Consider the following 10796-nt stretch of genomic DNA (forward strand, 5'->3'; position numbering starts at 1 on the left):
GAGTTTGACTGACTGTTTTGAGTCAACTAAGCTAATATATACTAAATATATAACCACACATGTTTAATTTTTTCCAAACTGGTAATTATGTTTGAAATTAGTATTCTAATCAGTAAGTGGTATTTTGCTAAGTCTTAGCTTTGTGATAGATATCCTCATTAGGTTAGTAATTGTTATTTGAGTCATTCAATTTATAACCCAACTAGTCATTTGTAAGTCACGTGAACTAAAATTTGGATTGGTAATTGGGTAACTTCATAAATAAATTTATATCTTTAAAACAAACAGTAGAGGAGATTATGCAAAAGAATATGAAGGGAGGGAGCAAGCCTGTATATGCCTACATCAGGCCTTGCATATATGCAAAAGCATATTTGCAAGATAAAGAAATTCCTTCATTTATGAGCAGTGGAGATTGTCTACGTAACAAAAGGATGTTGCCACAGTTGCGGAGTCTTTTTGTTACACAGCAGACAGTGACTGTAACGAGTTAATTTTCCTCAACATTTAGTAGAACACAGATCTGGCAGCTGCAGAAAACATGAATGTAACCTGTGAGGAAAGTCTCTAGAGAAACTGAATATAATTTAGGTGTCAAAGAGGAGGAACGCACACCACCAAGATAAAGCAAGAAAACAATAATATAAAAACATTGAGGTTCAAATATGAATTGTGCTCATGGCTTTCTAATCTAGTACAGCTGCCGTTACATGAAATAATGGATGACAGATTACTAGATATTAAATTATTAAACAAGTAACATTACAGAACAGCAGTAGCAATATCTGAACAAATCAAACATAAAAAGAACTAATTTATTAATGACTTGCTCAAGAGAAATTGATATTTTAAGTATCATTATTTCATATTCCTCATAGTTAAAACAATTTGTTTTTTCTTGACAGCATCTAAGTATGTGCTCAGATACATAGACAAAGGAATCACAAATGAAATTTTCATTACAGTATACTTTTGTTACCAGTGGAGTCCAGGTGGGATGAAACTTTAATGCCAACTCTTTAAAAATTCTCAGTAAATTATTTTAAAGATTATTGAAATTATGCTTTATTCATCTAATGGCCCATAAACCAACAATAAGATGCAGAGAGTCTATTGCAGCTGGAAGACAAACTGTTTATGGGAGAAAGAATTTGTGCAAATCCAAAGGAATAAAAATCTCATCTTTGTTAGCAGAAAAATGATTGGATCCCTTTAGTGTTTGGGTGCATGTTTCTGGTTTTGTTCCTTCCTCTGATATGTGTCATTATAACCTTGTAAATAAAATTCTAACAGAAGAACAAGACAACACATTTCTGATAAACCATTCAGTGCTAATAAATTGACATAGTTCAGCAGAAATATGTTTCATCAGACAATTTTCTGCCTCCTTTATGTCTAATTTGGATTTTACAGACAAAGCAATGAAAACTCTGGTAAGACCTATATTTCTTACTGGCAATGAACAAATCCACTTACGGGTTAAGAACTGAACATGCCCAACGGGGAAAGGAAGAAAAAAAAATTCAGAACCTCACTTCTGCATTTCCCAACATCCTTCTATCAGGCAGGAATATAGTCAGGGATCCCACTACAGAATTAATCAATTGTGCTGCTCCTAAGACTCTACAGTACTGGAAATTTCATAGGAATTTGGAACTACTCACTCATAGATTACCAACCTTTCCCTTTCCCAGAAGGATTAATTTCCATGCAAAGGACTTGTGTTCTTATGTATCACAGGTACATGATTTGGACTTGATTTTACAGAAACTAAGGAATTTCTCAAATAAAAAATTAGAAAATAAATTAATTTGGGTTATATAAAATGCTATCATTCTGTTAAATAAAGAGATAGATTTCCATATAGAGACCACTGAGGGACATTAGCTTTAAATCAAAGTGGATTCTTAAATCTTAAGAAGAGTTAGTGCACTTATGTTGTAAGAAGTTGGATAGGTAATTTGTATAAATATAAGATGGCCTCACAGCACCTGGAGGAGTCTGTTGTGCTCCAGTTTTACCTTGAAGGTATTGATTGCAGTCTAGGCATAGATACAACTGGGTACTGCAGCTGCCTGCAACAGACTTTCAAGTTTTGCATTCTTTACACTACTTTGTATTTACCTCAGCCCATTCTGTGGAACCCAACAATCCAAATTCTTCTGCATCCCAGCTAGCAAAAATAATAGTTCGCTTAGGTCTCCAACCTGCAATCACATAGTTAAACTTGAAAATTCAACTTAAAGTTAGAAAGACTAGTGAAAGATCACCACAGGTAATTGAAATCACTTCAAAAAAATAGCACTTAATTGATGTAGCGGTAAAAAAACATCCTCTTTAAACTCCTTAGAGGAACATATTATTGCAGAGGCATTTCTCTTAATGCAATATTTTGATTGCACACTGCTAAGAGGGTACTATTACACTGATGAGAGATGTGAAAGAATAAATTCAGCCAACTAAAATGCAATGCTACATATGCATCTCTTCAATGATTTTGTGTCTTTCATAATGAGAAACACAATTTTCTGCAGAGGTGAAAAGTTAAATCAACACAACTGCCTATGAGAACATTCAGCACAGTTCCTCAAAGCTGCTGTTTTCCATATCCCTCATTTTATGTCTGTAATAAGTAAGTTACCTTCTATCTTCATTTTACCAAAACTCCGTACAACCTCTTGCAGGACAGCTGCACCTGTAGTTGGATCAATACCACCAAATACCCAAGAGTCTCTATGACCTCCTAAAATAATGTATCTGTCTGGAAAAAAACACACAATATCAATCCTTAATTACAAATGCATTTAGGTGACCTGTATTTCCTGATTACAACCCTACTTGTGTCAAACAAAAGATGAAGTTTAATACCAGTGCTACAAATTTATTTATTAAGGTAATGTGCAATCATTCACTTAGTCTACTAAGTATATAAGTGGAGACAAGAAATATTTTATACATATTTTTCCACTTAGAAGTCTTTCATGTATATGGCCTGCTACTAAGTATCAACAATAGTATGTTGAGGTCCCAAATCATCACTAGTTTTCTGTACTTTGCATTGTGTTAATTTTTGCAAAGGTAAAATGTGTGAATGATGTAAGAGGAAAACTCCTGTAAAATGACAGACATTATAAAATTTCTCTGGTATCTATCATCTAACATTCCCATTCAAACATAGTCTTGGGAATGCCAATGAAAAACAGTGTGATGGGAGGGACAGGACAAGTATTAAGGGTTTCTCAGATTCCATATTATCTGACTATCTAAAAAACTTGACGTTTCTTGCAACGTTAGAACAATAAGTGTTCAAGAAACATGTGGATGTGGCGCTTCAGGACATGGTTTAGGGGACATGGTGGCGCTGGACTAATGATTGGACTTGATGATCTTGAAGGTCCTTTCCAACCTAGTGATTCTGTGATTCTATGATTCTGTAATTTCAGCAAACACAAAATAAAAGAAGGCATTAAAATCCTCAAGCACCCAATGCTTACCTGGTTCCACAGCTCCTCTGAGGATGCCAATGACATTGTAAATTCGAGTTATTTTATTGTTTGTATGAACATGCATTCTGACTTTTCTGAAATGAAAAGCAGTATGGAGTAACCGTTTCTAAGAAGACAATAAAAAGTCAACGTAATGGCTTGAAAGCCAGAAAGTTTGTGCTTCAGTTCTGCTTTGTGTGTCCAGCACTGATCTAACTGTATCAGTGTCCCATTTTTCATTTCGGGTTAATCTGCTGACAGAAAGATGCCTTAGAAACAACCTTATGAAGTGGGCCAATTTATAAACTTTCAAACATTTACAGAATTTATTGAATTGTTATGGGAGTCAATTAAACAATTGTGTATTAGAGGAGTAAACTGAAAAGCATATACAGTAATTAAAAATACAGTTACATTTTGACCAAAACTATAATTGTGGATATACATATTTTATGAAAAATACACTTTGGTTTTCTAGCACAATCCTGTTTAATAAGAGAGAACTTGGAGAGAAGGTCATTAGAAATATTCATTCAGGAATAAACTGAAATCTCTGTTTAGGACAGTAGATCTAAGTGGTCAAGGTTTGTCAACTCTCCATCCCTCCCCCCCAGTAAAATGTATTTGTGAAATTTTATAAAAAGAAAGGAAATTCAGGTATTAGGAGAGCTAAAAATAATGTAGTATTCAGCTCCTCTTAACCTGTAGAAGAAACAAAGCATCAAACAATGCTTTTTTTGTGTCTGGCAAAATTCCAAGACTTTCACATTTTAAGTTATCTTTTCAGCAGCAAATCTGCATAGCTGTCAAAATCAAAATCTATCAAAACCTACTTCAGGACAGCTACTGGATCTTTGCCCAGAAAGTAACTGACACCAGTGCCTTGAGCGTGCATATACTTATACACTTTCCACGTGCAAGTGACTTCCTACCTAGACTTAGAAGGTTCACTTTAATATAGAGCTACTCTGAGAAAGAATTACATGTAGGATTAGCCAATATTTACAAAAACTGTTATCCGATCAAATAGGAAGATGTTAAAAAGTGAATTCAAAAATATTTCCCATGTGTATGTATTGTGGATGAATCATATTATTTGTTTTCTCACTGTTGCTCTTCAAGACATGCCAAACAGTACCTTAATTATGTCAAATATGGTATCTTATTTATTTATTCCAACTTTATTCATTTTCAGCTAGTGTTAAAGCAGAGCAGAAAAGAATAATGGTCAATGAAGTCTTTATAAAATTATATATTCAGACATACTCTTGTTTTACAGGAGATGGAGCAGTGATAACGATACACCATTTTTACACACTGTTCACTGTGGTCTGCTACTAGCCCTCATAGAATAATATCTCATGTAAATTGAATGTATTTTTATATGAAAAAGTGATAGAAAAGCGATCTTTAGCTTTTTTCAGTCTGGAGAAGAGGAGGCTGAGGGGAGACCTTATCATTCTCTACAACTACCTGAAAGGGTGTCATGGCGAGGTGGGTGTTGGTCTCTTCTCCCAGGTAACTAGCAATAGAACAAGAGGAAATGGCCTCAAGATGCACCAGGGGAGGTTTAGATTGGATATTAGGAAAAATTTCTTTATGGAGAGAGGGTGAAGCATTGGAACAGGCTGCCCAGGGAGGTAGTGGAGTCACCATCTCTGGAAGTGTTCAAAAACCGTGTGGACGTGGCACTTTGGGACATGGTTTAGTGGGCATGGTGGTGTTGGGTTAATGGTTGGACTTGATGATCTTGAAGGTCTTTTCCAACCTTAATGATTCTGTGATTTGTTGCAGCTTATCAGTTATTAACAAGGAAGAATGCTACGACAGTCCCTGAGAGCCAGTCAAATCCCTGATAGCCGAACGCAATTGTTATGTGGTTTGGTCTGCTAGAGACTGACTCTTAGTGCCGCACACCTGGACAGTTGTATTTCTCTGTTAGAGCTAAAATAGTGTAAAGCACAAATATACTATTGCTAATCCATCTGGTCAAAGGCCAGTTCCTCCCAAACAAATTAGTAACATATATGTGCTTTGGACTCTTCTGTCCTGTTATTGTTCAGGGCTTTCAACCATGGGGCCTACCAGCCTTGGGGAACAGTTGATGAGCTCCCAAATCATTGCCACATTTCACAGTTCTAAGTTCACAGAAATGCCGGGAGGCTTCCAGTGGACAAGGGAAACATATGTAGAAGAGAACTACTGAATTGTCAGTCCTTCCCCGTTTGACTGCTATAAGCTGGCTGTCCTGTTGTCCCCTTGGTCATCAGAAACAGAAAAAAAGACCAAACTTGAAATGAGGAAGAGTTTAGGGTTACTTCAACAGTATTAAAAAAGTCTACTTACTGCTATATAGCCATTTTTAAAAGGACCAGTGAAACAATGTCTGAACCTTAAAGTAAGGATTAAAGTTGGAATGACAGGGCTGGACCTATACCCTCTGAATCTGTCTATCCATTGACACTGGGGACACTGAAAAAAAACATTGTTTTCATAATTTATTTTCAAATTCTAATATTTATCACCAAGTGATGCCCACTCAGAAGGAAGTACATCTTTCCAGAATATCTCCAGAGGTATTGTTTCACAGTCTTTTTCTTGTTAAGATTTTTTTTTTCAATATTTTATAAATAGGCAATTGTTAAAACAGACCTTGTAGAAGAGCTGTCTGCAAATCCTGGCCCTATGTTATAAGACACATTGAGACTTCCTTTCCAGCTGCTGTCTGGAGCTGCAGGTCCTCCCATTGCACTGTTAAGTGAAAACAAAGAAAAATGTAGTTGAGCAGTAGGCTAAAGCCTTAAATTCCCTTAATGAGTACTGCACCTAAAACAAGGTGGATTTACAAAATTCTTAAAAACACTGTGCCTGAAACAGATTGCTTTGGATTTTCCAATTTTTCTGAAGCATACACAAGTACAAAAAGAGCAATAAATACAAGTAGCAGCATAGATTTTAGTATAAAAATTTTGCTGCACATTTGTGAATACTGACTTCTGGTGAGGAGAACTGATGTATACTCACCGTAATAATACTTCTGCATCATGATATCCAATGGGATGAACTGGGATTTTGGGAATCCCTACACCTTCATTAACTTTATACCTGAAAGTGTACTCTGAGAAACCAGAATAAAATGTCAAGTTTATAATGTTCTTAGAAACTTTCACCAAACTGGAAATACTTTTGAACAGTGCAGCCACACAGTAGCCGCAAGCACACATCATTTTTTTAATTCTTACATCATGTCTTAGATATTGCTTCTAGGAAACCAAAATGTAATGACAGAACCACAAACCCAGCAGTGCATCTGTACAACATTTGATGCAAGGTTAGATTTACTGTCCATCCATATTATTACATCTCCTCAAAGCTGACTGTGGGATAACCAAGCTGGTGTGTGAGGTGAAGATGGCTCCTGTGCAACCTGTTGACAAGCTGCAGAAGACATCCACAGATGCATTTACCTATGCTGAAGATAGTCAATGTCTCTCTGAATCGGGTGGACCAGGCACACACAATTTATCCTGTTTTTTCAGTATGATGTTGTTTTATGTCCCCAACAATGGTCACACAATGCTTTCCAGAAGCACCCCTGTGTTCCCTTCCCATCATCAGATAGGACTGGTAGGCATCTTAGTTCAGACTGAGTTCAGGGTGCCTACAAGGACAAGACAAGCACACAGTGCCAAGTTTTGATAGACTCCAGGCTACTGTTATTCTTAATACAGAGATTTTACTCCCTGTAAAGAGGATTTTAAACTGTTTTTCTGCTTGGAATTTAGGATCAGCAAGGAAACATACCTCCAAGCAAAGTTATTACTGCTCTTTGATGGTAGACTATAATCTAGTTTAAAGATTCTCCTCTTGAGAGACACAGATATTTTAAAATGGCTCTAAGTTCTTAGACATTTTCTACTGCTTCACAGTCTCTAAATCTACACATCCGGCTTTTCTAAGAGTTACAAAGCTGGGATCATACAAAGAGATTTTCCTAAAAACTTATTTTCCCTGCTTAACTCAACAGCAAGCAGTTGAAATGACATACAGATAGAATTCAATCTGCCATAGGAAAAATAACTACTGCTAAAAATAATTTTAAGCAGCTTTTTTTTTTCTTTGCATCTGTATTCAAAATAGATTAATTTCTAGTGCCACAGTAACTTCCAGCACCAGTTTATAAAGTACTTGATGGCCCCAGGGTACAGCTTTTTCACTCACCTTTTGCAGGATAACCTGGTGTTAAAGGGTCCCCAGCTCCATTCAGGTTTAACACATTCCCACGCTGGGCTCCTCTGCCTGGAAGGTTCCAGCCATCTGGATAAGCATCTACTCCTGGGGCACAGTAGTCAGCAGGGTCTGAATAAAGTATGATCCCTTGGGCTCCTGCTAATATGGCATTTTTAACCTGTGAAATGATTTGCTTTTAAGAAATGCTTTTTTTTTTTTTTTTTAATGCAGTAATAAATCTGAATGTTGCAATTTACTTCCATGGGGACATAGCTTTAGAAGTTGTATATGTGGAAGAGTGAAAATGACCACAGACTCAGCAGAAGAACAAACCACAATGAAACACAGTATATCCATTATTTTTGTCACATCTTTAGTCATAGCTCAAGGCTATGAAATAAAGCACAGGACACAAAATTGAGGCACAAAAACTGACTGCTATCCCCACTGTCCCACTATCACCAATTTTGTTGGAGTCATCTAAAGTCAGAAGAGTTAGTTATTCAATCTCTGTGCATCAAATTCCTTGTCAAATACTTACTTCTTCAAAATAATGCAGTTCTATCGATGAAAAGTATTAAAAGCCGTGACTCAACAAACTACTTAGTTCCCTAAACTAATCTCTTGCAAGAACTGCCTAAGAGGTTTGTAGTCATCTCAGTCTCAGGAGATTAATACATTCATCTGTTTTTATTGTTTTGGAAGATATTCTTAGAATGCAGCTACAATGGATACATTGCAGGCTTTCTTCTGCTCGTATGTTCCAACTTACAGCCCTCATAAGTCCCGCCAGCTCTAACACAAGCAGTGTCTGACCCACAGAGGAAAAAATAAAACACAACCCTTACTTTGTTTCCTCTGAAGATCTTCCCATATCTGGCTATGACAATCTTTCCTGTACAGTTAATTCCCATTTCACGCTCCAGCTTAAAAAAGTCTTCGGTGCGTCCATAATTCACATATACCAGATCTGCCTGCACAGAAAAGAAAAGCAGTTTCATGGCAACTGGTCATTTCACAAACAAAATATCTGTTTTCAGAAACACAGTTTTATTCACTACATATGATATAGGGTTTTTTGCATTTCTACAAATGAGAACCGGTGCCCATAAAACCAAAATATTTCGGTAATATTCTACAGGAGGCCTTGGCTCAAACTGCTGACTTTTCTGTATTATCCTGTGCTTAACAGCAGCCCTATAAACTGAGGTTGGAAACTAAACCAACATACTTTGCTAAACTGACAAATTTCTGTGGTCATGAAAAAACAGTGGTATTTATTGTATACACACACTCGCTATTACATGATTTCATTCATTCATCTGTGTAATGCAATGTTGTCCCTGACTTGTTCCTCCATAATGAACTATCAGATTAAGTGAGGGTCCTTTGTAGCCTTTGAAGACATTCACTTAATCCAAAATGTCTTCCAAATTGATTTATATATTGCTATTTCTACTTAAGACTTAAGCAAGTCCTCTCCATAGGATTGAGTAATGTGGAGTAACCTGAGACGTATCCAGCATTTTCCATAAAGATAAAAGCTTTTCATTTATTATATGATTCAGATTTCCAGCACTTTTGATAAAGCTTTTTTTCTAATAGGAGACTTCTAACCTTCACACAGTATGTGGCTTAGCTGTCCCTGTGTTCTCTTACACTAATGGTTAATTAAAACTACTACAAGAAACACCTTGAGAAGTTGGAGCAATCTATCCCAGCAAGTGTTTTGCAAAATGTGACTTCAGATAATAATGGACTTATATAATTTTGTTTTCTTACCTCTGGCACTCCTTGTGCTGAAAAAGCATTATATGGTGGCAGTATGTCAGTAACATTTTCATAACCCAGTGGAGGTGGTTCAAACAATGATGTATTGAAAATCTATCAATAAATAATAGAAGTTCTTGGTCAACCACTCCCCCTCCAGGCACAAGTTTGTACACTAAACTTGGTTATTGCAAATGATATTCTAGTTTCCACAAATTGTTCACAATAGATACAATTCTAACCAGCACACATAAGTTCAAAGAAACAAACAAACAAAAAAAACAGCTAGGGATATGTAGCTGAATATGTATAACAGAATGCAGGTATGAATACAGAGAGATAGATTACTTGTCAGAAGATGCTCATCAGTCACTTCCTGAACCTTAACAATGAAGTAGCTGAAAATTGCCAAGACCTGGTGACAATAAAAAGACACTTAGTTCATCCATGCCATCATGGGTATTTTTTGTTATTACTCCCATCTGTATTACTACTAGTCTCTTCACCTCTTTGCTAGTTACACTCCAGTTAAATGCGCTGCCTTTTATCACTGTCTATGGTAACACTCATGTTGCTTCAAGGTTCACGTCCACTCTGTCGCCTTATGAGATTATAGCTAAGAGACTGTTTCTGGAAGAACTTCTCCATTCTTTCACCTCTAAGCTCATGTCAGCCCCAAGCACATAGTCCTTAGTTTCTACCAGGGCTTTTCATCCCTACCTATACGCTATGAAACTTCTCTAGCTGTCCCACCTCCTCTCCTTGCTCAGGCTCCTTGTCAGATTTTACATCTACTTCTTTATTCCCCTGTGTGTACAAAATGGAGAAGGTGATTATAGACTGACTGTTCATTATTACTTCCAGCACTAACTTAGGAGACACCACAGGAAGCCAGTATCATCAAGTTCAGAGCAAATGACAGGAGGCTGTGCTTCATACAATGGACAGTATCTGTGTGGCATACCTTACCTCAGCGTGTTGTGGAAGTAAAAACTGTACAGATATTCAAGCAGAGGGTCACTAATTGGATAAATACTTGGAAAAGAGGTCTAATGAGGATTCTTAAAGAGACTAATTGCACCACGCTTAGAGAACCCCTGAACTGAAAACAGCTAGACATGGGAAGAGTTGCATGCCTTAAATACATTTCTTTGTTCTTAAACTTCCCTGTGCATCCACTTAAGGCTGTTTATGGAAACAGGATATTCATAGAATCATAGAATCTTTGGGCTGGAAGGGACCTTTAAAGGCCATTTAGTTCAACCCCCCTGCAATGAGCAGGGACATCTTCAGCTAGAGCAGGTGGCTCAG

At 36.8% G+C, this 10796-nt stretch overlaps 1 protein-coding gene across 1 annotated transcript in view; it reads right to left on the minus strand.

Annotated features, from left to right (window-relative positions):
• The window catches only part of LOC104621501 (N-acetylated-alpha-linked acidic dipeptidase 2-like), a 34589-nt gene that overhangs the window by 17724 nt on the left and 6069 nt on the right, over positions 1-10796 (minus strand). The window contains exons 4-11 of the mRNA XM_010288017.1: positions 9498-9599; positions 8564-8689; positions 7707-7893; positions 6510-6603; positions 6138-6236; positions 3495-3580; positions 2642-2761; positions 2125-2207 (exon numbers count right to left, since the gene is read on the minus strand). Coding sequence (XP_010286319.1) covers positions 2125-2207; positions 2642-2761; positions 3495-3580; positions 6138-6236; positions 6510-6603; positions 7707-7893; positions 8564-8689; positions 9498-9599 — 897 coding nt within the window. The remainder of the gene's footprint in view (positions 1-2124; positions 2208-2641; positions 2762-3494; positions 3581-6137; positions 6237-6509; positions 6604-7706; positions 7894-8563; positions 8690-9497; positions 9600-10796) is intronic.

This window comes from Phaethon lepturus, unplaced genomic scaffold (assembly GCF_000687285.1).
Source record: "Phaethon lepturus isolate BGI_N335 unplaced genomic scaffold, ASM68728v1 scaffold14350, whole genome shotgun sequence".
NCBI lineage: Eukaryota > Metazoa > Chordata > Aves > Phaethontiformes > Phaethontidae > Phaethon > Phaethon lepturus.